The following is a 27,179-nucleotide window of genomic DNA, read 5'->3' as shown; positions in this document are numbered from 1 at the left end:
GGAGATTACTTCTATATTATTACTTAGAATTTTTAGTGGATACTGGACTAAAATAAAACATGGATTAGAATGTACTGAGGTGGTAATAATTTAATAAAATTTGTATTAAATTTTTCTGGTTATCTTTGTTGGTGGCCATTCATCACCCCTGCCCTTTTTTAAGGCACATTCAGTTTGTTCAAAGATGTCTTTTATTTTTTTTCTGTATACTCTGATTTTTTTGTTATGTTGCACATAGTTTACTTCTCTTTGTCTCGTTTTCTTTTTTAATTTGTTTCTTATTTTTTTCTCATTTTTTTTGTTGCATCTTTAAACATACTGTTTATGAAGATGTTCAGAAATGTGCTCAATTAAATGAAAACATTTAGCTATGTGGCTCTGGATTAATATTTGAGTTGTTAATTGTTTTCTATGATCCAAAGAATAATGATCCGAATGTAACGATATTTTTAATCTTTAATCTTTTCTAGTATTTCACTACCATACTATTATGCAAGGATTAGATCTACAAATCTGTTGACCCTCACAAATTTTACATTTGATAACTTTCTGATTTGTTGTATGCATGGAGATTGTGTGCTGTGGATCATCAGAATGCGGTTATTTAAAAAGATTATCTTTAAAATATTAGCTATTTGATAGACTCAGCTGTATCTTCTTACATTTGAATTAAAAGGAGCTGTTATCAGTAAACATAACTTCTTCATTAGCGGAATTATTGTAAGGATGATTAAAGCTTTTAAAAAGTGTGTGCTGCAAATGAAATTCCTGTAGCTTCAGTGTGTCTGAAGGGTAAATTACTGAATGCCAGCAATTTTTCTGCTGGTGTCTTGTTTCCCAGCTAGAGACAAAAGCCAGCAGCATTCAATCTTTTTCTCCAGATCTATGAAGATCTTTATAACAAAAACTTTGATTTCTGTGTTGTTCACTTGGTGAAGCACATCTGTTTTTTAGTCTTGAGTGAAAGTTTCCAAGACTTCCACATTTGTAATAGCATCTGCTCTTTTGGTTTCTCTGCAGAGAATATTTTTATAACCTGTGTAATTTTGACTATGTCTATTGAAAAGTTTTGGCCAAACTAATCTTAATGAGTCAATTGAAGTCGACTCTCCTCAAAGGACGACAGTTCTGTAGTACTTGGATGTGTATTTGTACGCTTTTAAATTCGGAATGCTAGGCTCCTATTTTCAATTTTAGAATGAAAATAGTATATGTGGGGAGAGGTGGCAAAACACATGTAAAATGATTAGAGTTTTAAGGTTTTCGTTGCTTTTCTTGTTGAAATCATCATGGGATGAGACAACGGTGAGACAGATGAGATGATTTGCACTGGGAATGTCAGTCCTGCCTCCCCCTATTTGGAGCAGCGCTGACATTTGTCTGACCTGCCAGTCATCTAAGTCAACTCTCTATGTTGACTGAAAGCTAACTGGACAAGAAGAAATAAATAGTTTTCTGCTGCTTTTAGTGAGATGAGTCAACTTAACTGAGGGGCAGGCGAGTTCCGCTGGCAATGTAAGAGCCAGGATCATGGTGGGAGGGTAGTACCATACAAGAAGTCCAAGAGTGTGTAACATAATTTCAATTAGGCCACTGCATAATTATGTTCATTGCTTACAGCGCTACGTGGTATTCCTGTCCTCTACTATGACATATGCCCCTTGTGTGACTTTTAAAAAGGCTTCTGGCAAAATAATCTTTTTTCTTCCAAATCTTAAGACAGTTATTAGCTCCTTATCCTTCCTGTTGTTCATCTGCACAGAAAAGATTTATTGTTGACAACTTCTTATTAACTAGCTGTGAAAAATTGATATTGAAGTTTTAATTTCCAAAATGTATCTTAGGATTTTACATGCTGTTTTCCTTCAGAGAATTGTAAATAATAGCAGAATTCCAATACCTAAAATCTTGCCTATAGTCTACATAAATGGCTGATACTATGTTGTCATTTATTCTGTATAACTAAGGCTGTGGCTTTATTAATAAATTTACTGTATAAATTTATTAGTGAAGTATTATTGGTATATTAGCATATTTTTATACAAATATTTATTTACTACTTTTTACCTGTCCATGGATGTACAGTACTGTTTACAAAGTCATTTTTAATGTTTCTTGAATTGGATTGCATTAAGGCCAATACTGATGTGTAGTTACTTTCCATTTCCATTATTTTCACCCACAGCATTTAGAAACTGTACCTGAAGTTAGGAATATGTCTAATGTTAGAAACAGTACTTTTATTACAATAATTTTGTTTTGTGCAGCTGTTATTTTAATGAAAGATAGCTTTCTTATCAAGTCTGGTTTTGTCTTTATAGTATGATCACATAAAAATATCCTGAAGTGTTGAATAAATACTAAAATATTAAAGGAAGGATAAATATTCATCCTAGTAATTACAGTCTTTGTGAAGCTTTTCTCATTTAGAGAAAACTGCTTAATTGCAAATTTGAACTGAAATATCCAGAGGAGCTGGTTTTCTGCACTTCAATTGGAATGAGTCCTTTCCCCACCCCGTGACTTGTCCACTTGCAACAATGTTGGGAGTAGAAAATAATCAAAATGAAGAACCTTGTGTATTAAAATGAATATATCTAGGTTTTCTTTAGCATGTTTATGCTAAACACGTTTTTATGAAACTCTATAATGAAAATAAAAGGTTAATGAGATGCACTTGTGACTATGTTTTAGGAATTTCTTCAGCAACAATTATAAAAAAAAAAATGTTTTTTAAAATATCTATGCGATACAGTTGACTTAACCTGAAGATCTCGTGTGTAGCAACCCAAAGAGTGTATGTTTTTTGACAGTCATTGTTTGTAGTCCTTTGCCTGGTGTTGGTTTGAAGGTTTTGTTTTCAGAAATGCGAATGCATGTACAAAATGAATATGAAGTTGTATCGTTTAAAAGTTGGCTTTAATGATGACAGAGCTTTGTTATTACTTGCTTTTGTTCTCTTTTATGTTATAGGTTCACACATTAGTTGAAAGTTTGAAACTTTCAATCTCTGATCAGCAGCTTCCTATGTTTATACGTATAATGCAACTTGGAATTGCTCTTTATTATGGAGAAATAGGCAACTTCAAAGACGGGGAAAGCGAAGATTTGATTTGCCACACTAAAGATATGTTGGGAAATATCACAGGTAAATACAATTTTTACTTTTTAAAAAGAAATGTTAAAAAGATTAATTTCCACTATTTTTACAAATATAAATGGCCAAGGCTAATCATTGCAAAGTATTTCGGCAGTCTGCAGTTCATTGGAGAGGCAGTTCATTGTGCTGGGTAAGTATGCAGTGCTCTAACATCTTTTTCATGTTATGTTCTGAAAAGTGTTCTGATAGTCTTGACTAAACTGAGGTTAAACGTTATGTAAAAGGACCTTTTTAGGAGTTGTGACACAGGAGGGTACTTTGGATTTATTCATCACTATGTGGTGCAACAAGGCACCTGTCCTTATGCAACTTTGGCTTTTTTATTTAGCTCAAATGTGGCTGCTGCCAGTTTAAGTGATGTGTTTTTCCATCTTTCTTTGAAACTTGTTACTGGCAATAGATATATCCGCATTTGTTCTAAATAGCAAAGCATTAATTTGCACTGTGTTTTCAGTAGTTCTGTCCTTTTACATTGTCTGGTCTTCTCTGCTTTTTGTTTTCATATAGCATGTATTCCCTCTTCTACGTGATCTTTCATAGTAACTTGCTGTGACGTGATCTTTTGAGGAGCACTGCGCTGATTGAGGGGTGAATTCTCTTTACCTTTATATGATGGCTTCCCATCTGCTGCTTCCCAAATATTGCTAGGGTTACAACAGCGATGCGTTTTTGAGCTGTAAATCTTTCACTCCAGCCTCAATTTTATGTGGCTTTTCTAGGAGCTACCAACTTTGCTACTGTATCATTCTTTTTTTCTAGTTGCATCATGTCATATATTTGAGTGTTGAGGTCTTATGTTAGGTGAATTGTTAGGAATTTGCAGCAACGTAAGAAATGCGTATAGGTGCTTAGTTTATATTAAAATCTAAGGGAAATAAAATATCTAAGTAGACATTAGAACTTAAATACTCTTCTGTTTATTCACTTCTATATAAAATATAAACACAGAGTCAAGTAGTCATAATGACTCACATCATGCTGTCTTTTTTAGTAATTCAATCGGGAATGTCATGATCTTGAACATCCGAACTTGAATCTGAAGTTATTGTAATGTGTCAGGCACTAAATAAAAGAGAAGAGGGAGGATGGACTGTCATTCTGAATTCTGAATTTTCTTGGTTTTATGCTTTTGTAGAGCAGAAGTTAATTTACTTGTCAAAACAGGGAAATTATTTAGAGATTTGTGTGTTAATTTTAATCTCTTCAAGACATAAGTTTTGGATATCTTTCCAAGGTTGAATTTAGATCTAGGGGAGTAGGAAGAGATATTTACCATACAGCCAAGAGTATGATAACATCTAGAAAATTCTTGGAATTATATGTGAAGGTGATGCAGCACTCTTAGGCTATGCTTATGTTTATAGTATTAACAACAGTTTGAAACTTTGTGTAAACTACTAAATTAATTCATTTTGTTCTGTTTAAGAGGTATGCAACTTCAATTTACATAAAAAGTTTATAATTTTTGTTGACCTTGTGTTTTTGTCTTCTCTGATTTCAGAGAAATAAATACATTATTGGAAAAATGACAGCAGTGGAAATTTCTCTGCCAAAATATAGCCTTCAGTGTTGGTTGGCACAGATAACCGTTTCACTGTCTTGCCAGATGTAGAGTTTTCTGTCATGCTGCTGCTATGTGGAATTGAGCAAATAAATAAGAAGTCTGTAAATAGGTCTCTTGTATTTTCTCTAATGCTCAAGTAGTTTTCTGTACTAGGAACTACTTGCCTTACAAGAAATGTGGAGTTTGTTACACAAGACGTGTGATTAGAAGTACTTAATTAATATTCTGAAAATATTAATTTTCTCCTGAGACTTAAAAAGCATACAGTTTTTAGAAAAATCATTGGTGTGCATTTTAAGATCTCCTTAAGATCTCCATCTAACCAATGTTTTAATTGTATGACTTGCAGGAGAAAGGGTGAAGAACTTTTCTATGCTTTCAGAAAGGGGGTTGTCTTTGTACCATGAATATCTTTCTTTCAGTCCCATCAAAGTTCACCCAGATTTGGCCAAGGTTTCATGCCATAGAGTTATGATATATTTAGAGTTGTTTGAGCTTTGTAGCTGGATTCCTGGAGCTGCTGAGGTGAGCAGGACCATTTTAATATAGGAAAGACATTGAAAGGATAGAGAAATCATGTAAGTCAGTATGAGAATAGCTGGGACCTGGTAGACCTTTTCATCTGAAACTCACTTGGAGACAAAGATTAGCTTGAGTAACAAGACGACTGGGATGAACAGTTGTAACTATGGAAGGGGATGGAAGTTGGATAGGAGAGGTATGTGGGTTTTGTTTGTTTGGCTGCTTTTGGTTAAGATGTGAGATGGGTGGTGAAATATAGTTTATGCGAAGATTAAGGTTAAAACAAAAGGCATCTGTCTACAAGTCCTCAGTCTTTTCTGCACCTGGACTGCAATTTGAGATTATGTCCAAATACGAGTAAAATCTTAAGCAATATGTCTCTTGCCATCCTTATTTCTAATGTATGTCCTCAGGAAGGTTGAACTGCAATTGCTGTCTGTAAATACCATTTGCGTTCTTTTTTTGAACAACTGAGTATCTCTTATTAGTTTTTCATAAAATAGCTATCTAAAAAATAAATAGTATCATGTAACTTCACACTAATCTATGCAAGAGTTGTCAAACTGTTCAGAAATTAGACTAAGGTTGCAATGACAAGAACCTACCAAGGAGGAAGACTCTGATTTCCTGTGCAATTTTTTTGTTCAACTATGCTGTGCTCAAACATTTTCATTGTATTTAATTATATCATCATATTTATTTGACAGAACTATCTCCTTCAGAATGCAAAAGAGATGGTAGTTATTGGGTGGCCAAGCCAGAGCTGTAGAAACAGTTCTAGAAGTCCATTTCTGTCTTCACTGCAAAGTATTTAGCCACATACAGGCTAAACCTGCCACCAACTGTTTCTTCATACCATTTATGCTTGTTTCCTGCGGAGTTTAGTATATGTGTGGGCATATGTACATAGACGTGTGCACATGCATGTACACACACACAAATAAAACTTTTAAATAGCTCATGTTTTTTTTTCTCTCATTCAGCATAGTTAAGCGGGAGTGCCAAACTGACATTAACCAGGTTACCCATACTATCAGTTTGTGAGTTTACTTTTTACTTTTTTGTTCTTCTAGCTTCATATTTTATCTGTGTCTGAGTAGGAAAAAAACCAAACCCACTTTATTAGCACTTCATGATGCATTTGTCATCCAAATTTCCAACCACAGATTTGAACTTTTCTGAGGAAACTTCGAAGGTGCTACTATTTTCAGAAAAAAATATGTAATCAAGTGCTATAATAAATGGCATTTATTATCTGCTGAGCTATATTAGCCACACTTTTTTTTTCCAAGAGTAACGCTTCATGAAATCTAAGACTAATTCCACTGGAATTGTGCCTAAATTCTTTACAGTTTCATAATGTACAGGCCTTCTTTATAAATTATATTTTTATAACTCTTTGAAAGGGTTCTGAAGATTCATTAAGCAGTTTAACCCAGTATTTATTAGTAAGCAGTCCCCACCCCTTCAGTTTAAAGAATTTACTGGGTTCAGTTATTACTAATTCTTAGTCTTTTGTATGGCGCTTATTTTTATTATGTCATTGTTGACATAACAAAATCAGTCACCTATCCAGTCTAAGACTGTTACAGCAGCGGTTTGTTTGTTCCTGTATACCCAAATGTAAGACTTGCACAAATGTAGATTTGGCATCAGGGTTGCCTATGCCATGAACATATATTTTGCTGCCCGAGCAAAATCTGCTCCAATTCTGTTATGCTGAAAGCATTCAAAATACACAGGTAAAATTACGGGTGAGAAATACAGGTGGAAATTTGCTTTAGTTGATAAGTAAATTCACTTAAAACCGCATGCATACTGGACCATGCTCTTGCTCAGGGCTGGACAGGGCTTTTGCTTCTGAGGGATTGAAGGCTGCCTGAATTGTGGGCTTGGATGTCTGTACTGGTATTGCGAAGGAGAAAATTGATGTATTTCAGTGCAGAGAGGCACTGAAGTGAGAAGGGTTTGGACAAGAGCCTATGGCAAAACCATCAGTTGTAGTTGTGGCGGGCTGGGACTTGAGAACAGGCCTTTGGTTCGTGGTGGAAAAAATTGACCAATGTAAGTAGAAATGAAAATTATTTAGGCATGAAAGAAGACAAGGAAACCAGGAGGCAAGAGAAAGCTGGAATTTAATTGGATGGGGTTGCTGAGGTTGATCTAAGGCTGAAATACTAGAACTGGTTAAGTAAAAAATGACCTGAGAGGTTTGAAGAACAGAAAAAGCACTCAAGCAGAGCAAGTCGAGCACTCGCTGGGCAAAGAAATACGAACAGTGGACTAGAAATGAAAAGTCACATGGCTGAGGGATAGTGCAGGGCATGGGGGCACAGACAGTGGAGATGGGTCCACATGACCCATCGTGCAGGAGATGCTGAGCAAGAAGCTTGGGTCAGATGACAGAAGCTGGAATCATGAGCAGTATGAGCTACTGAGCTTCTGAGAGTGGTTTTAACAGTTCCTGGTGCTACCTCCTCTGAATGATTGTCTTCAGATTCTGTATTATGAAAGTGTTTTGGTTTTTATTTTTTCATGAAATTAAATCCATGGCAGATGTAATTCCAGCATAGGAAGCATGTTTCCCAGGTGTAAAATAGCAATATTTTTGGAACAGTACCATTCCATCCCAAAGGAGCATTGTGAAATTTTCTAATATTTGTAAAGCACGCTGACTCTGTCGTGATCTTTACTCTCAAAAAACTGAGTGAAAATAAAGAAGGCCTTTGTGAATGTGAGTAGCTAACACTCTTACAACACTAAACAGAATAAAATGTTGCATGGATACTATGAAACTCAAATTTTTAATGGGCTGAAGTTCTCCTTATTGAAAACTTGCAGGTAAGAACATTAGCATGGGGAATTTTTTGGGATACCAATGGAACAAAAAGCAGCTCAAGAGAATGAGTTAAATAATTGCCAGCTTTGGGCTGAATATGAGATTTGAGTTGACTGAGAAAACCAGATGCAAATAATTTGTGACACAAGAAATTCTATGTGAGCTTTAGATGTTGGAGAAGGAATTGATTCTGCAATATTCTATTGGGATAAAAATGGGAGAACTGAAATAAATTTATCTATCCATACTTGACTGAGGAGAAGTGGCTGTGCACTGTGTTAAAGAGCTTGGGTAGAGGTGAGCTATCCCTAAACAGTGGAGAAAATGAGCCCCAGTTTGACTGAAATGATGTCAGGAAAAAAGGTGGTATGTGCCAAATCACACTTTCCTGTGTATTTTTCTTGTCTCTGCACTTTTGTCTGTCGTCTTTTGAGGGTTAAAGGGGTGGAGATATACATATGATCTTTGTACTGGAGAACATAATACTGTTTCACTTCTTCAAATTTTTATGTGTTTTGTTGGGTAAATGATCTGTGCAGTAAACACCACATTTGGTTGGGGTTTTTTTGTGGTTTTTTTTTTCCCCCTCCAGTCATCTAGCTCCATTATTGGAGCTTCTTCCGTGCTTATATACTTTGGTATCCTCCCAAGGAACAGTAGGTAGACTTGCAAGTCGTATTTCAACAGACTAAAGATGCAGTGTAGACAGACACCTGTGAAACAGGGCTTGTGGGGTCAGTGCATTGTGCACCTGTCTAACAGCCAGTGACACTGAGTAATGGTGTTGTAGGCATCTCTAATAGTGCATTGTAACTGGTTGCTGAGATCCTGTGTGCTGAGGATGGGTATCAAGCTCATTGTATGGAGACGGCCAGATTTCGTTAATTTGGAATAAATGTTTAGGCACGTAGAATTGCTTACATCTGTTAACATCAGTTAGATGAGCAGCAGTTAAAATAAGTAGCAAATTTAAAAAAGAAAAGAGGGAAAATTAAATCTTCCCAAATTTTCTTAAAGTTTCTAAATTGGGAGGATTAAATTTGTTTATATTTAATATTTTTATTGGTTCATGCACTATAACCTTTTTGTGGAGACCTAGATTTTTATGAATGCCTTTTAAACATCTATTTTGTTGTCTTGCCATTTTCTTCTTTTCTTGAAAAACATTAATACTCCTTTTATAGTAGAGACCCCCTCCCCCCCAAAATGATTGAATCTTTGAAAGGTGAGTCACAGGTTGGCCTTCTGTATTTTTTCTTATTACATAAAAGCTTAAATATGAGCCATGTTTTCCTGCTGCTGATTTGGAAGTAGTTTAAGGTAGATGGCAGAATGCAAGCAACTTTTTTTTAACGCTTCTAGTGAGCAAAGTATATTTCCAGTTGATCTGCTTGAACTTGTATGCAAGATATGAAGCAAAAATACTTTTTTTGATTGGATTATCAGACAACTAACAGCTTCCTCTCCCTATTGGGTATCTGCACTTACATGTCACTTTGAGATTAATTGTCCTGTGATATGTACCTCAACCCCTAGGCACTTGCGCTTTTGTTGGGATATTTCATATTATTTAGTCTCCTTTGCCATTAAAATAGAAAATAGATCGCCTACCTCTTGTCCTGGTTCTGGTGTTCTAAAATCACTGCCACTTGTTTTGTAGCTCACCCTTAACTAACTTGTACGTTTGCTCCTCATTTTATTGAGATTGGGATATTGATAAATAACTGGAATTTTAAAATAATTGATTAGCAACCCAGGTAATACCATAGGGAGCACTTTAGAATAATTATTGGTGTTATTTCAGCACGTCAGAATTGTTGTGGCATTACTCTTTATTTGGAGTTTTCTTAACAAATTTGGAAGGTGATTCATTCTCTCCCTCCTTATCCATCAGTTCTTCACTAGGGTAGTGTTTCAATTTACAGTGAGACAAGATGGGAAGACTAGGAGTAGAAACTTGGGGAAGGTTGTTTAATAGGTGGAGGTACATACCATGAAAAAGCAGATTCTCCAGAGTTGAATCTGAAGCTTGTGTATGTTCTAGTCACATTCCATATCCAGTGGACCGTGCAATTCCAGCACTAAAAGGGAGCTATGATTTCTTCTCTTGTTTTATGTTTGTCTGTAAGGTGGGAAGATATTCTGCTCTAGTAGGATCCAGAGGTTTGAATTTAAGGAAGATGCTGTTCTCAATGCAGAAATAAGAAGAAACCCTCAAGTCTTACTATTTTGCAGTACTGGTTCCTGGCTACTTGAGTCACTGTAGTGATAAGTATGATACCTCTTAAATGTGTAAAAGTAATGCCACCTGAGTGTGCGATTTTGTGATGTTGTATTTGGGCTACAATTATGATGGCATCAGATTTTCAACTAGAAAGGCTTGGGGATACATTTGCTTTTAAAAGGAGATGGTGAATACCTTTCAGACTAGAGTTAGGTACATAGGATTTCAGTTTCTGCTGATGCTGGTATAATTTCCAGTTATGCGCGACCTCCTTCATTGCTGTGCTAGTGTAATGCATGTGTAATAGATCGTGAGCCACTGTTTTTTAATATGTAGTGTGAAGTAAAACTAGTTAAACATCAAAAATTTAAGCTACTAGCATTGTAAATATTATGAGTTATCTGCTGTCAGTCAATTTATTGTATTTCTATGGTTTAGATTCAAAATGAACATCTTTAGTATAAAATTCTGTTTGGCAACACAGACACTGAATAGCATAAACATATTGGGGGAAACTTTTACAAACATTGAACTTGTGTTTTTATGTATGTTAGTAATTTCTCTGCATTCCTTACATAATAAATACATGCAAAGGAAAGTCATAAGAAAATATTTATTACTCTGAAAGCATGTGTACTATTACACTTGAGATTCTTCAAGAACAGTTCATGCTGCAAGGACAAATTTCAGAGCTATTGCATTCTCAAGGTCAGCACCACAACGGTTGTTATCAGCCAGATATCTCAGGTTCCTTGCAAATGTCTTTATTTTTTTAACATGATTTATTCCATAAGTTTTGTATTCATAATTAATGATAATGTCATCCTAGCTGTGAGTTTGCAGTAGCTGCTTTAGCTTATGGCAGGTAAAATATGGATGAGGAAATGAATTTTAATACTTGCATTATTTAGTGGTACAAGAATGGACATCTACAGCTGTGTTCTTGAAGTAATTATTAAGTTTCATTTATGCAGCTTCATGGTTGATTCAACCAGAAGAAAATTTCTGCTGTTGCTGGCAGGGATGGCGATGCATTCCCTCCCTCTTCCCCTAGTGCTAGCACTTGTATTTATGTAGCCACAGGTTAAGCTGCATCAGCCTTACCTGGCTGAAAACTAACACAGGCAGAAAAATAAATAAACACAAAGAGTAATTTTCTACTGGGTTAGTTCCAGACTTATGGTGAGAGATACCAGTTTCCAGACTCAGAGATAAGTATCTCGAACCCTTTAAACAAAAGGATAGTGAATTTCTGGAGATCAAACTTGATTTCAACATGGAAACAGTGAGATGCAATCACACTGTGATCTTGTAATTTATGTAAAATATATTTCTCATTAACTGGAATCACTGCCCTGCACTGTGAAGCAAGATTGTTCCTGCGTGATCTCAGCTGTGGGTAGCTAGCAAGAGTGCATTCAGAAACTTGCTGAGTAGGGGCATTTTGTCCTTTAACAAACTGCTGTATGTGAAACGTAGGGGTCTTATTATATTTCACTACCCTATATGTTTGCAGTTGATGTAGCGGTTAGCATAGTTAGTTAAAACCAGAGGCTTCGGGTTTCCAAAGTACATACTCCCCTTCATGCATTACTTGTTATAAAGGTATTTACATTATTTGAAGTGTTTAGAGGATGTTGTGGGTTGCTTATGAGGCTAATGTGTATTTGTTCCAAAGTTTGACTATTGATTACATAATGGTTGTAATAGCTTTAATTTTCTGACGGAAGTTAGGTATATCTTCCTCTTTTTTTTCTGTGTTCTGTCTCACAGCGTATAGATATCACCATTTTAGTCTAGCTGCTGTTCTGTCTTATTTTAATGGCTTCTGAAATACTAAGTTTATAAACCAAACTATTATTTGGCATCTTTTACTGTTGTCTCTGTGTACAAATGCTGCAGCAAAGAGGTATGCTAAATGATGGCTTAATTTTATGGCTATGTAGACCAAATGTTATGCATGACCGAGATCCTACACCTCCGGATTTTCTTGTCTTGGCAGACCTTCCACCATTTCTTCTGTCCTTGCCAGCAACAGTTTGGGCTAAACTACTCAAGTCATGCTCCATATGAATTCTTTTTCCTTCTACATCTGACAGTTCTGCCTCTTTGCCATTTCCAAGACTTTATGCACACCTCTTCTGTATTCCCTGTGTTTCAAGATTTACATTTGGATCGAAATCTGATCTCTGACAATCTTTTGTAAAGAGAGCAGGAAGGAAGCCTGCATTGCCCTTGTGGGAGGAGGTGTCCTCGCCTCCAAGCATGTGCTGAGAGTTCTCACGAGTGTTTTTTCTTATGCTTTCTCCCATTGCGCAAGTGTATAAATAATTAGACTAAAAGACTAAAGGCTAATTAGACTAAAAGCTCTAAAACTTGCGAGAGTGGGTCCTCTGAGATAAAAAATAAGGAAATAGAAATGGAATATTTCCTATTTCCATTCTCAGTTAAGTAATGCATTCAGTATTGCATCCCTGTGGGAACAGTTCTGCATCCTGTACTACCTGTGGTAACTCTCAAGCAGTTAATACTCCTCGGGAGTCCTCTAAGAGCGGTGATGAAGGCTAAGTTAGTTGTGCTTTTTGTACGTGCACAGTGTTACTCACTTGGAGCATGCATTTTTCACTTGTATCTTTGTGGAAATCCTTGTTTTGTTTCATTCTGTCTGCTATCTCTAATATTTTTTTCACAGAGGACCAACATTCGGGTTTTTTTGACACAGGTGGCATATCAGCTCTTTTGAGCGTAGGTAAACCTGTATCTTTGATACTTGAAAACATGACTTTTAAATAAAGGAGGCTTTCAACCTTAATTTTTGAATGTGTTGTGTTTTACGTTTTCCTTATTATGGCTTTTGCAATTGAAGTCCTTTTTTATTTAATTTTCAAATCGAAAACTATAAGATCATAATATATCTGGGTGGGTTTAATTTGCAACTTTGGAAGGCCTTTAATGAAAGAAGGCTTGAAAGCCTGTGATATAGATGACAAGTTCTGGTCTCGCTGCAAGTGTATGATAGTAAAACTATTGCAAAGATCCTTAATATTTTTGGGAGGAAAATGTTAATGAATCAAACAAGTGCTTAGAAACTTATATTCAGAATTTTTAAATTTCTGCCTATTTTCTACCATTATAAATCTAATATCAGGGAATGATATGTGGAATATTGTCCTAGATAAATTTCGCGTGCTAGAATTTTGAGTACAATAAATTAGTTTTCAAGCATGGTTGATTTGAAATTTGACTTTTTGTTTTAAAAGGCACAGAAGATGAAACGAGCTCAGTAATGCAATATCCAACACAGTATATTAATCAAGATCCTTATTTGCATCAAGACGATGACCAGCAGCAAGGATGGGTTTCTTGGGCTTGGTCTCTTGTTCCTGCTATTGTGAGTTACGAAGATGAAGAGAATGATTCTAGTGGAATTGGTGATGGATCGACGCTACATCAGCAGAAATCTCCGTCCCTCAAGGATCCTATTATTTCAATTGGGTTTTACTGTACAAAGGCAACAGTGACTTTTAAGGTAAGTATTTCTCTGTCATATAGGATTTATTTGGCTTGTTGAGAAAGTGCTTAAAGACTATCTGCATGCTTGTCTACTGTTTGATTTGAGACAGAATATTACAGTAATGAATAACAAAAAATACGGATGTTGAAAGTTCTTCTCGCCTCATAATGTATTGTTAATTACAGTGGTGGTTTTGCTATTTGAGGTGGAATTTGCATACGGACATGTTAATTTTAAAGAGAAACCACTTGATTTACTTAAATTAATATTTTTTGATGGGAGAAAAATGGATGGATGTTTATTGCAGTATTCTATCCATCCAACGTTTATATAAATATACTTCTTTATAAAAAACTTCTAGCTTCATATAGTTCGTGAACTGGAAGAATATTTTTTCTATTTTTAAACAATAATACGTGCAAATACGAATTTAAACTGATAAAGTTAAAACTATTTTCCATGGGTTGGAATTGAATTAAAGAAAGGATGAATTACACATAGACTTTGAGCTATAAACTAAGTATGTAGAGAAAGATTTGAGTATTTTCTGTAAAGAAATCTCAAAATAGTTGCTGTGTTTTATAAGCTTGCAGAAGGGAATATGGAGAGCTTGAATAAGATATTGAGATGTACTGACAGAAATTAAAAATAAAGGTTCTGAATTAGCAAAATAGTTTTTACACGTGCCAAATTATATGCACATAGAATTGCTTGCATAACTATACTAGAAAGTGGCTCTTAGTTTTATAATTAAATCGATATTAAATCAAGGCCAGAACTTTTCAGAACAGGAGAGAATACTATTTCTATGAGCAGCAGAATAACTAAGGTTGATTTTTTTTTTTAATGACTTTGAGACTTTTGGATGAACTGCAGAACTTTTATAGAATCATAGAATAGTTTGGTTTGGAAGGGACCTTTAAAGATCATCTAATCCAACCCCCCTGCAGTATCTCCAGAGATGGAGACTCCACCACCTCTCTGGGCAGCCTGTTCCAGTGCTCTGCCACCCTCAAAGTAAAGAAGTTTTTCCTCATGTTCAGGTGGAATTTCCTGTGTTCCTGTTTGTGCCTGTTGACCCTTGTCCTGTCATTGGGCACCACCTCTCTGGGAAATCTGTTCCAATGTTTCACCATGCTGATTGTAAAAAAAAAATTCTTTCTTATATCTAGCCTATATATCTGTCTTGACCTAGGTGCAGGACCCCACACTTGGCCTTGTGGAACCTCATGAGGTTCACATGGGCCCAGTTCTCAAGCTTGTCCAGGTCCTCTGGATGGCATCCGGTCCCTCACCTGTGTGAACTGCCCCACTCAGCTTGGTGTCATCTGCAAACTTGCTGAGAGTGCACTCAATCCCACTGTCTATGTCATTCATGAAGATATTGAACAGTACTGGTTCCAATATGGACCACTGAGGGTCACCACTTGTCACTGATCTCCATCCAGACATTGAGCTGTTGACCCCTACCTTTTGGATATGATCATCCAACCAATTCCTCGTCCACCGAACAGTCTGCGCATCAAATCCATGTGTCTCCAATGTAGAGGGAGGGATGTTGTGGGGGGCTGTGTCAAAGGCCTTATGTGAGTCCAGATAGACGACAGTCATAGCTCTTTCCTTGTCCACTGATGTAGTCACTCCATCATAGAAGGCCACGAGGTTGGTCAGGCAGGACTTGCCTTCGGTGAAGCCATGCTAGCTGTCTTGAATCATCTCCCTGTCCACTGTGTGCCTTAGCATAGCTTCTGGGAGGATCTGTTCTATGATCTTCATAACCTTCATATGTTTACAGGCCTGATTATACACTCAATACCATCAGCAGCTCCCTTTTCTGCCTGTTTGGCTTCTCATTTGTGCACAAGGAGCGTTTTGAGTGGCTTCATGGTTACTTTCTCTTAGCTGTTTTTGTTTGGTGGCATAGCAGAGCATTTAGATGCTCAGCAAGTACCAGGATGAGACAAGCAACTTTTGGAGCTGCAGACATTCTGTGGGGAGGTTAATGTTTTAAGTCTTCAGTCTCCTAGCTAGCAAGTTTAGTTGCAAAATTTGAGGAAATAAAGCATCAACAGACATTCGTTTGTGTCAGTCTGCTTCAGCCTTCACTTAAAAAAAAAAAAAAAAAAAAAAACCCAAACCAAAAAACCCAACAACAAAACCAACAACAAAAAAACCCAAACCAAAACAAAAAAAACCCCAAACCCAAACCAAACCAAAAAACCAAACAAACAGGCTAAAAATAAATCAGGGAAATTCTTTTCTTCCTCCTTTAATTATACCCCTGGGGCACCATTTAAAAAAACTGAACAACCAACTGATACTCAAATTTCTCATTTATCATCGCGCAGCATCTTCTTTCTTTTGTGCTTTGTCATACAGTAGTAATTTTGTGTGCTTTTTCCTCACATGAGAAAACTCATTAAAAATAATACAAACTTCTCTTTTGAACAAGATTTGCTGGATTGGGCTTTCCTAATGTTTCCTTGGAAAGCTTGTGCATTTTATATTAGGAAGTGATAAAAACAACTTAAAATGTAATATCTTACATTCTATAAATTTTGAATTTGAAGTCATGTATGATACTAATATGGTGACAGTTAGGAGGAAAACAGAATTCATTGTTCTCCTTGCATGCAAAGAATGTATGGAATTAATTTTGTGGTTCATATTTTGGTTAAAAAATAAGGTCAAGTTTCTGCATTAGCATTTTGAACAGTTGATATCATTCCAGCTAAAAATCATGCCAAATCAAATGTAGCGTTTTATAATAATTGTGAAAATGATTCTTGTAATGTCTAAGTTCTTTTAATCAATTAATTGCTTTTCCTCTACAATAATTGCACACAGCTGAAGGGTGATCAGTGATTTTTTTAATCCAATTTTCTTGGATGTTTGGATAACAAAATTTTAATTTGAAACCACATCCATGTGTATCCACTCCTGGAAATAATGAGAGCTTGTGGATATTTTTATATAAAAATTAGAATTTGACCTGTTTAAGCTGCCTAACATAAACATAAATGGTTTTTTAATGCAAAACATAACACCTTCATTATTTTGTGATTCTTTTCTCCTTTTTCTTAGCTGCAGGTTATATGTTTTTTAACCTGAGTGTATGTGCTTTACCATTTTAAATTTTTATATTGAAATAATGCAAGAAATAGCATTTGTGAGAAAGATGCATTTCTGTAACAAGAAACAACGATGAGTATGGTTGTAATCAAAATGTTTCCTTAAGATTATGGTGCTATTTAATTATTTGCTGGGAAGAATAAATAATATATTTATGGATTTTTACAGCAATTTATAAGCTAATTTGAAACCATGTTAACAATGCAGCTGTGTATCTGTTTCATCTTTTCACATAGTTTCTCTTTAGATAAGCAAACTAAAAATACTATAGTGGTTTTAAAATTTCTGTTATGGCATACTTCAACCAGAAGTTCAATATGAGAAGTTCTTCTATGGATAATGTGTTACAGCTGTTTAACTGCACCTGTTTCCTGCTTGTTAATAAATTTTAGCCCATAATTTAATTTATCTTCATCAGTTCTGTATATTAATGACATTACTGCTGTTTAATACTAATATTGACTTATATAAGGTGTTTATCCTGTTGTTTCATAGCTCACTGAAATGCAAGCTGAAAGCAGTTATTACAGCCCTCAGAAAGTTAAATCCAAAGAAGTTATATGCTGGGAACAAGAAGGAACCACAGTTGAGGTAATTTTCCATTGATGGTTTGTTTTTCTTATTCATTATAAATATTGTAGTAAATAGTTACTAATAAAATATTTTGAAATTATTTCATTACTGATTGTTCATATTCTGCTATATTGGATGTACTTATTGTAATAATCACATAGATAGACGTTCTCTAAACTTCTAGTGTTTTAGTGATCAGACTCTAAAGTAATCCCTTCCTTCTAAGTACACTGTTTGATTATCTTGCTATTTATTAAAGCTTTAAATATATAAATCTAAACATATTTCAGTTCGCTTTTCTGTATCTTTTCTAATTTTCATGGAGTAGAATTCTTCAAAATATCACCTTTTTTTTTTTTTCCCTCACTAGGTCCTTATGAAAGGTGAACTTTTCTTTGATTGCCAAATAGGTTTTGTTGGTTGCCAAGCTATGTGCCTTAAAGGAATTATGGGAATTAAAGACTTTGAAGAGAACATGAATAGGAGTGAAGAAGTGAGTATACGGAAATATCAGTTGACTTGCTGAATAAGCAATTCTGGTATGTTTTAGAATCATCATAGAATAACTTGCATTGGAAGGGACCTTTGAAGGTCATCCAGTCCAACCTCCCCTACAATGAGCAGGGACATCTTCAACTGGATCAGGTTGCTTGGAGCCCCATCCAACTTGACCTTGAATGTTTCTAGGGATGGGGCATCTACCACCTCTCCGGGCAACTGTGGTGGGTTGACCCTGGCTGGATGCCAGGTGCCCACCAAAGCCACTCTATCATGTCCCTCCTCAGCTGGACTAGGGAGAGAATATAATGAAAGGCTCATGGGTTGAGATAAAGACAGGGAGATCACTCAGCAATTATCATCATGGGCAAAACAGACTTGACTTGGGCAAAATTAATTGATTTCATTACCAATCAAATCAGAGTAGGATAATGAGGAATAAACCCAAATCTTAAAAACACCCTCACCCCTTCCTTCTTCCCAGGCTTAACTTTACTCCAAAATTTCTCTTTCTCCTCCCTTGCAGGGGCGCAGGGGGATGGGGAACAGCGGTTGCAATCAGTTCATCACATGTTATCTCTGCTGCTCCTTCCTCCTCAGTGAGAGGACACTTCACATTCTTCTCTTCCTCCAGCGTGGGGTTCCTCTCATGGGAGACAGTCCTCCACGAATTTCTCCAATGTCTTTCCCATGGGCTGCAGTTCTTCATGAACTGCTGCAGCATGGATCCTTTCCATGGGGTGCAGTCCTTCAGGAACAGACTGCTCCAGTGTGGTTCCCGCATGGGGTCACAAGTCCTGCCAGCAAAGCTGCTCCAGCGTGCCCCCCCTCCCCGTCCCCTTCTTAAATATGTTATCACAGAGGTGCTACCACCGATCTTGATTGGCACAGCCTTGGCCAGCAGCAGGTCTGTCCTGGAGCTGGCTGGCATTGGGTCTGTCAGATGTAGGGGTGGCTTCTACCAGCTTCTCGCAGAAGCCACCCCTGTAGCCCCCCTGCTACCGGAGCCTTGCCACACAAGCCCAATACAGCAACCTGTTCCAGTGTTTACCACAGTCATTGGAAAAAATTTCTTCTTATATCTAGTCTGAATCTACCCTCTTTTAGTTTAAAACTATTACCCCTTTTCCTATCACAGCAGACCCTGCTAAAAAGTTTGTCCCTATCTTTCCTATAAGCTGCCTTTAAGCAAGGCTGCAATAAGGTCTCCGTGAAGCCTTCTCTTCCACAGGCTGAATAACCCCATGTCTCAGCCTTTCGTCATAGGAGAGGTGCTCCAGCATTCTGATCATTTTTGTGGCCCTACTCTGGAACCATTCCAACAGGTCCATGTCTTTCCTGTGCTGAGGGCTCTAGAGCTGGGCGCAGTACTCCAGGTCGGGTCTCACCAGAGTGGAGTAGAGGGGCAGAATTGCCTCCCTCAACCTGCTGGCCATACTTCTTTTGATACAGCCCAGGATATGGTTGGTTTTCTGGGCTGTGAGCACGCATTGCCAGCTCATGTCCAGCTTTTCATCCACCAGTGCCCCTAAGTCCTTCTCCTGAGGGCTGCTCTCAATCCCTTCATCCCCCAGCTTGTGTTGATACCAGGTGTTGTCCCAGCCCAGATGCAGAACCTTGCACTTGGTCTTATTGGAACCTCATGAGGTTCACATGGGCCCAGTTCTCAAGCTTGTCCAGGTCCTCTGGATGGTATCCTGTCCCTCATGTGTGTCAACTGCCCCGCTCAGCTTGGTGTCATCTGCAAACTTGCTGAGAGTGCACTCAATCCCACTGTCTATGTCATTCATGAAGATATTGAACAGTACTGGTTCCAATATGGACCACTGAGGGTCACCACTTGTCACTGATCTCCATCCAGACATTGAGCTGTTGACCCCTACCTTTTGGATATGATCATCCAACCAATTCCTCGTCCACCGAACAGTCCGCGCATCAAATCCATGTGTCTCCAATGTAGAGGGAGGGATGTTGTGGGGGGCTGTGTCAAAGGCCTTATGTGAGTCCAGATAGACGACAGTCATAGCTCTTTCCTTGTCCACTGATGTAGTCACTCCATCATAGAAGGCCAATTTATTTATTAAAATATTTGATTACACGAATTTAAAAGGCTGCTGTTACCAATTGTGATTTAAGTTTTTTGAATGTGTCACTGGAATATAGAACTCAATGTCTGTTCCTTACAGTTGGAAAGACAAATACCTAAGGATGAGAAGATGCAAAACATAAGGCTCTTTTTTTTTGACAACACTGCTACATCATTATGTATGTCTGCATACTTTGATCTTGTATAAGAAATTAAAACACAGTTGAAAACCTTTGAAAGTACTTAAATGAACAGAAGATTGGAAGGGAAGATATGGGAACACTGTATGCTAAGGATAATACAAGTGTGGCTGGAATATTGAATGAGTGTTTTACCTCATTTTTCAATGTGGTTGATGAGAGCAGTATCAAGTGCAGGAGTAAAACAGTGTTAATTTCTATATTTTAAGAAGAAGCAAAGCTTGGTTACTTAAGACAAAATCAGGTATCCATATGAACTACTCTTAAAATATTTGATGAAGTGGTGAATGAAATTCTAAGTTCAATAATGAGGATTTTTGGTTGTACTGTAGGTAGAATAGTGCCCTAAAGTACCAAAGAACAGCAATTATTGACTGTGTTTTAAATAAAAACAAGTAATGCAGCCAACAACAGATCTGTTAACTTGGTGTTAGTGCTCTGTGAAGTTTTAGAAAGTATTTTAAGGAGAAAAATTAAGAACGTGGAAGAGAATATTAAGTGACTGTATATTAATGTAAAATATCTCCTTATTTGGAAAATGATCATCACTGTACTGTGGTATGTATGATGGGACAAGTTCTTATACTTCCACTGTGAGAGCAGCATTTCTTGTCATCTGTCTCAAGTGTTTGTATGCAAATGCGTGCAGACAGAAAACAAACAAGAACCATTAGATATCCTTACACAGCTACAGCGCGTGACATTATTAGGATTATAGAGGTGCGGTGCGGCCCACTACGTGATGGGTGTGCTGCAATGGATAGACATAGACTGTTCCAGAAAGACAGGCTGGGGAGGCAGGCATGAGCCAACTGTAAAAGATGCTGTGCTGGCCTTGTTAGATAAGAGGGAGACATGCTTGGGAATGTGAGGGTGGATGGCAGCCTTGTCTGCAGCAACTGTGAGATTGAGACGTGTAAAACCATGAGAAGAGTGATTTTTTTGCACCGGTGTGGGTGAGTGAGTGAATGACTTTCCTGTAGGTTAGTTGATAAGGGACACCTGGGGTTTTTTTCATTTTTTTGCCACCTTCTAGGGTGTGAGTTTAAGAAAATCTCTGCTTTCATGTGAATGGTGGTGATACTGCCTCACCTGTTGTCTTTCTGTACTGCTATAGTTGGGGCTGCGCCTTCCACAAAGGTTCCAGCTTTGTTGCATGTAATTGAGAATAGATGGTTGGAAAAAATCAGTCTCATATAAGTAGCTGTTTTGGAAGGATAACTCTTGATGGAAAAGTTTCGTTGATTTCAGTAGGATAGAGGGTTTGGGATGTGGAGACGGCATGTAAAAATCTAGATGAATAAAGAGTGATAAGGTAGCAAGAAGGTCATACGCTGAAATGGCTGCTTATCATGAAGAGGATAGATAAAGCATCTGAAAGGCATTGGTCAGTCAGAGAAATGGGAGTATGTAGTGACAAGATTGTGTATAGTTAAGAGGCAGAACTCGGAGTAACAATGATCTCTGAGGTTGTTGTCTGTTAAAATGAAAGTAGTATGTTCTGTATTATGGCTTCTATAATATTCACTAGCTCAGGCTGTTTTTATTAACTTGAAAATGGGAAGGGAGTGGACTGGGACTTCAGCATTGTTTGAATAAAGTTATTTTAATTTTCTTATCTTCATTCATAATGAAATATGCTCTTGAGGGATGCTACCATGTCATTAGTGTGTTATGACAGAACTGAAACTGCTCTGTTAATTGACTGTTTTTTTTTTTTCTCCCTTGCTTTATTTTCTACTGCCTCATGAAGGAGGCCTACTTCTTTAATTGCGGAGAAAATTTGAGTGCAAAAGGGATGACGTACCTTACGAATTCACTATTTGATTACAGAAGTCCAGAAAATAATAGTATTCGTGCAGAATTTATTTTGGATGCAGCTCATCATAAGGTCAGAGAATTACATTTTTCTTAGAAAAAAAATATTCTGATGCTCTCTAATGGATTTCTAATTATTGTTTAGATCTGTGTACTATTAGAGGACTGATTTTTATTACTTTGTCATGTTTAACTGAGTCTTACTTTGCAGGTGGCCAAAAAAAAGTAAACCTGTTTGTGTTTAAAAAAAAACAACAAACAAACAAAAAAACCCCAAAAAACCCCCAAAACATGTCCAAAAGAAACCTCAAACTCCCCTCCTGCCCCAAAAGCTGAGTTAGTGCCATAGTTTCCAAAAGCACTAACTACAGAATACCTGCAGAGAAAAACCAGAGATATAAGAGGATACTAGCAAAAGGTCAAGCTTTACCAACACATACTTCTTTAAACCCAACCAGTAAGTAGTTCATGGTCTTCAAACTAAGAAGTGGTCTCTTGGAAACCAGATCTTGGCCAATGTTAATTTTAGTGTCTAGTACTATATCTGTCTGCATAGAGGAAGTCTTGCTAATTCTGCCTTTGGTAGGGATAAATTTTCAGTTGCCAATAGTCTCTGTTTTGTAAATTATGGAGTAAAACTTTATTCCCTGGCTGTCTGCAATTATTAAAGAATGGATGTGGTGACTGAGGTGGTCTCTTCCGGGTGTGTTCATAGGTGGAGTTCGATGCTCTGTGTTATTCTACAGGTAAGCCATTTGCAATTTTGAACAGATCTGATTTCTTTTAAATTTAAATTTTACTATTTTCACCTTTTTAGTACTACTGCTGAAGTATCCATGAAGAATCCCATTAAAAAAAGAAATTAATTAGTGAAATCATGAGTACTTATACGTATTCAAACACTTCCCATAGTGTGTTTTAGTTTTAAGCTTTACTCTTTCCTTGGCCTGTCTTCGATGCTTTTATGATTTGCTTATTTTTTGGCAAGAGGGGAATTAAACTTGCAGTGTAATAAGGGATTATATTATGTATAAATTCCAATGAAGGCATAAAGTCTTAATAAATTTCCTACTGTTTAAAGATAAATCCGCAATATTCTTTAAATAAAAAAGCTAGGATGAATGAGCTTGAGTTTTCAGTATATTTAATTAGGCAGATCAGTTGGATGCGAGAGGTCAAGTGAAGAATATTTACTCCATTAAAGGTACTAATTAACTAGATGTTGTTGATGAATTGGTCAGCATGTCCACTGGAATTATGGATGTGCCTTTGTGTGGCCTCAAATAGAAGTTACATTACCTATCGGAAAGGTGAATTCTTTGGGATAACCTCTGTCCTTTGTTTTGATAAGCTTTTCCGTGTGTTGATGCACAAATCCAAACAAGAATATATCTCTCCATACTGACCTATCAGTTGGTAATCTCAAGATTCTTTCCTAATACAACGTTTTCTTTGTTTGCTTTGCTTTGTTGGTAGGAGACGTACACAGAGATAGCTGGAATGCAGAGGTTTGGGGCTTTCTACATGGATTACTTGTACACAATGGAAAGCACCAGTGGCAAAGGTACCTTTTTTTCTTTGTTTACCCTGTTAAATAATAGAAACAAAGACTTTTCATGCCCAGCTGTTCCATGACCAACTGTCCTCTAATTTACCTTAGATTTACCAGCCGGTTGATCGTTAAAATGGTTTCATCTCCATTGATGTGTTTGAGATTAGCTGTTTTGGTTAGCTGTTGTTTGTTGGTGTTCTTCCTTTTTTTTCCTGCATAAGTAATCACAATGATATTTTTTATAGCCAGTTACTAAACTGAAAATAATTCTCTTGTAGCAGTGGTAAAGTTCATAAAGTATGATGTCTTTTTTTTTTTTTAAATTGCTGTCATTATTGACTTTGGGGGGAAAAATAAAATCTTTTGAGAAACCTTAGTTGAAGAATGAAGTTGATCATCTACTTGCTGCAGAAGTTGAAAAGGACTGTCATTTTATCCTGTGGGGAAAAAAGTGCCAGGATGAGAGACAATGTGGAGAATTAATCTTTAAATATACATATCAGGACAATTTTGTGAGCAAATGTTAGCCTAAACTGTACACACATAGATAGTGGCTAATTCTAAGTAATTTTTGAGATTCCTATCAATTCTTTTCTAAATCCGAGAAAATACAGTGGATTCAGTGCAGTAAGTATACCTACTTTTGTAAGTGTCACAAAAGCCAGGATAAAGGAGTTAATGTCGTGGCAAGTAATATGTATATATTTTTATACAAATATTCTTAAGGTGAATTGCAATGTGATTTCCCGCCACCCCCAGTAAGATTGTCCACTACAGCTGCTGTTCTGCAGTTTTATTGCCTAAATAATGCTTTCTTCCCCACCTGTGTATTTGTTACCATGAACACTATTTTTGTGGACATCTGTTGGGAATATCTTGCTATTTTGTGACCTAATGTTTATCTGTCCTTGTTACCTAGTCTGACGCATCTGGGGTTTTTTGTACCTCTGTAAGAGAAGTCTAGACTCCTAGTGTTTTGTGTTTTTTTTTTTTTGGTTTTTTTCTGGACTTGTTGGACATTTGAAGTATAAAAGGAGTAGGAAAGAAAAACTTCCAGTTTGGGTGGAGGATGGATCATGCAAAGCTTATAAAAAGAAATAAATGGTGCTATTTCCTTTGACAGTGACAGTACAGGGATACACTAGGTAATTTAACAGTTCTTTCCTGGTCCTGAGTCTTTCCTCTCTGTACCATGAGTGTGATGTGAAGCTGAGAAAATGAACATTAAGTCAAGCTTCCACTGCAGTCTACTTCCTCTTTAAATAAAGAAATAATTGTTTAATTGTATGCAGAACACTTATTTAGAGAAGTTGAAGACCTAGGGTAAGCCTTATCTCCTTTTTGAATTTTGGCATAGAAATTTGAATATGCACAGATTATGTGGAGTGTTTTGTCTTATTTCTCTACATGCACAAGGAATTTAATGACGTGTTTTTTTCTGACTGTAAGTAACCCATTTCAGAAACTGCTGAACTCAAACACCTTGTTTGTTTTGTTTTCCTTAAGGCCAGGCTACTGATATTTTCTGACTACCTTTTCCCCTCCTCAGCTTCTCTTCTATTTCTTTCAGTTTGCTTTCTAAGGGCCTTGGTTGTTATTTTCTGCATCAATCACCAGGAAAACATTTCACAAAATGTAGCTTGTGTGCTGTGTGCTTTTATTTCAGCATTACTCTTCTAATTTCAGCTACCTGAGTACATAAAAGAATGAATAGAGTAATTAATTTTTAAGTTAATGGTTTAAATGGTTGTTCTAGAATCAAGAACTTAAAACCTTAAATTTTCAAATATTTTTTTTCGTTGGAAAAGCAAATGTGACATTTCTGCTAGTTATTTTCTAGCCAATTTTTCCATATTGCGAGTCAAGTATGTAATTATTAAATAGAACGTGGTCAAATAGGTGTAAATTATAAATACCTCAAGATTTTGAAAACAATATAAATTTTGCTGCAGTTTAAATATGATGTTTATATAAAAGTAGTTATGTAAAAGTTTGTTTTACTGTTTCTTGTTTTGACAATGTTAACTATGTTTTTAGTTACAGTCAGTGCACACCACCTTCCCCTAAAAAAATTAACCCAGCTTAAGCTATAGGAGGCAGTTACTGTGATTGTAAGATTTTTATCTGTCAAGGCAATTATGGTTTGGCACCTTCTTTGCCCCTTTAACCTTTTCCAAAGTATATGATTACTGATTAAACTGAAGTGGCTCATGGATAACATTAACCTCAGGAGTTTCATCTGTCACGTATAGAAGTGCATTAATCAGTTTTAGTATTTTGAATGAAAACAAGATAGTCATGCGCAGTAGTCTTATTTAGAAGTTCTGCCTGTCGTTCCCTTCCAATTTTATTTTTCTATTTTTTGTTTTGTATATCAATACAAACTAGTAATTTCCCTGAAACATTGTGTAGCCTCGCAATGCAGCACCCTTATTTTAAGTTTTTTTTTTTGTTAGAATTAAACATGTGGTTTATGGAGAACTGAATGCTCTGTGATCAAAAATTATTTGCCTTCATACATATTTAAAGTTTTCATTCTCGCTGCCCGTGCTTTATCTCACCAGTGAATGGAAGGAAGGGTCAATCAAGTGAGTGTGATTCTCATCACTGTTCTAGCCCATGTAGCAGCAGCTAGCATTTCAAGGGCCCATATCATAGAATGGTTCAAGTTGGAAGGGACCTTAAATCTGTAGTTTCCTTACAAGCACACCTTTTCCTTGATTATTTGGGATGGATATCTTTGTGATAAACTGTAGAAAGTTTGGAACAGCACGACTGTCATTGGCACCTGGGGTTAAGTTACCACAGGAGTTTGCAGACAGTTTGGACACCTTCAAAGAGTCCCAATCTTGAGATACAAAGTTAATGGAAAGGTTCCCGAGTTGTGCTATGCTTGAAGGCAAGGCAGAACCTTGCCCTGTTTGCTCGGCATTGAACACAGGAATAATGCATGCTTAAACCTGTTAAACTAGTCACGGTGTATTTGTGTTCAATTTGCGTTGCTGTATTTTCTGTATATTTATAAGTCTGTGATCACAGGATTTGAAACAAAAGTAGCTGATAAAAAAATTTATTATGTCCAGTTGTTTGGGGTAATTTGTTGTTATTTATAAAACTTTTTGTAGTTTCTGGGAATCAGCAAGACCTTTCTTCAGTAAAGAGTGAAGATTTTGGAAGTGTTCAGGAGATGTCTACAAAAAGCCTGGTTGTGGGCCCACTCAATCTTCGATTGGATAGCAGCGCGGTACACCGGATAATGAAAATGATAGTTTGTGCTCTGGAACATGAATATGAGCCATACAGCAGAACTAAGCCAGGTTTGTTCCTATTGCATATATGCAAATATACAGAATTAAACCAGGCCAAATTTAGTGCTCTTGAAGGTGCAACTTCCAAATAGTTAAACTCCAAATCTGTCAGGGGATTTAGAGTCCAAAAAGCAAAATTTGAAATAAAGATAAAAATCAATCACGATATACCTCTGAGTTAATTTCAGA

At 36.6% G+C, this 27,179-nt stretch overlaps 1 protein-coding gene across 14 annotated transcripts in view; it reads left to right on the top strand.

Annotated features, from left to right (window-relative positions):
- Positions 1-27,179, top strand: part of VPS13B (vacuolar protein sorting 13 homolog B) — a 480,344-nt gene that overhangs the window by 53,883 nt on the left and 399,282 nt on the right. For 12 of the 14 annotated variants that reach the window (XR_008464637.1, XM_054189533.1, XM_054189532.1 and 9 more), the window contains exons 7-13: positions 2,974-3,148; positions 13,570-13,838; positions 17,451-17,546; positions 17,899-18,021; positions 22,066-22,203; positions 23,607-23,694; positions 26,808-26,999. Coding sequence is in view for 13 of the 14 variants with exons in the window: in XM_054189533.1 (XP_054045508.1) it covers positions 2,974-3,148; positions 13,570-13,838; positions 17,451-17,546; positions 17,899-18,021; positions 22,066-22,203; positions 23,607-23,694; positions 26,808-26,999 (1,081 nt within the window). In the remaining variant the exon portion in view is untranslated. Of the gene's footprint in view, positions 1-2,973; positions 3,149-13,569; positions 13,839-15,018; positions 17,360-17,450; positions 17,547-17,898; positions 18,022-22,065; positions 22,204-22,845; positions 23,532-23,606; positions 23,695-26,807; positions 27,000-27,179 lie in introns of those variants that run through there. The other 2 variants (XM_054189544.1, XM_054189546.1) reach the window with 2 other exon arrangements.

This window comes from Rissa tridactyla, chromosome 2, assembly GCF_028500815.1.
Source record: "Rissa tridactyla isolate bRisTri1 chromosome 2, bRisTri1.patW.cur.20221130, whole genome shotgun sequence".
Lineage (NCBI taxonomy): Eukaryota > Metazoa > Chordata > Aves > Charadriiformes > Laridae > Rissa > Rissa tridactyla.
The sequence above is the reverse complement of the archived record's forward strand: the minus strand, read 5'-3'. Positions and strand labels throughout refer to the sequence as shown.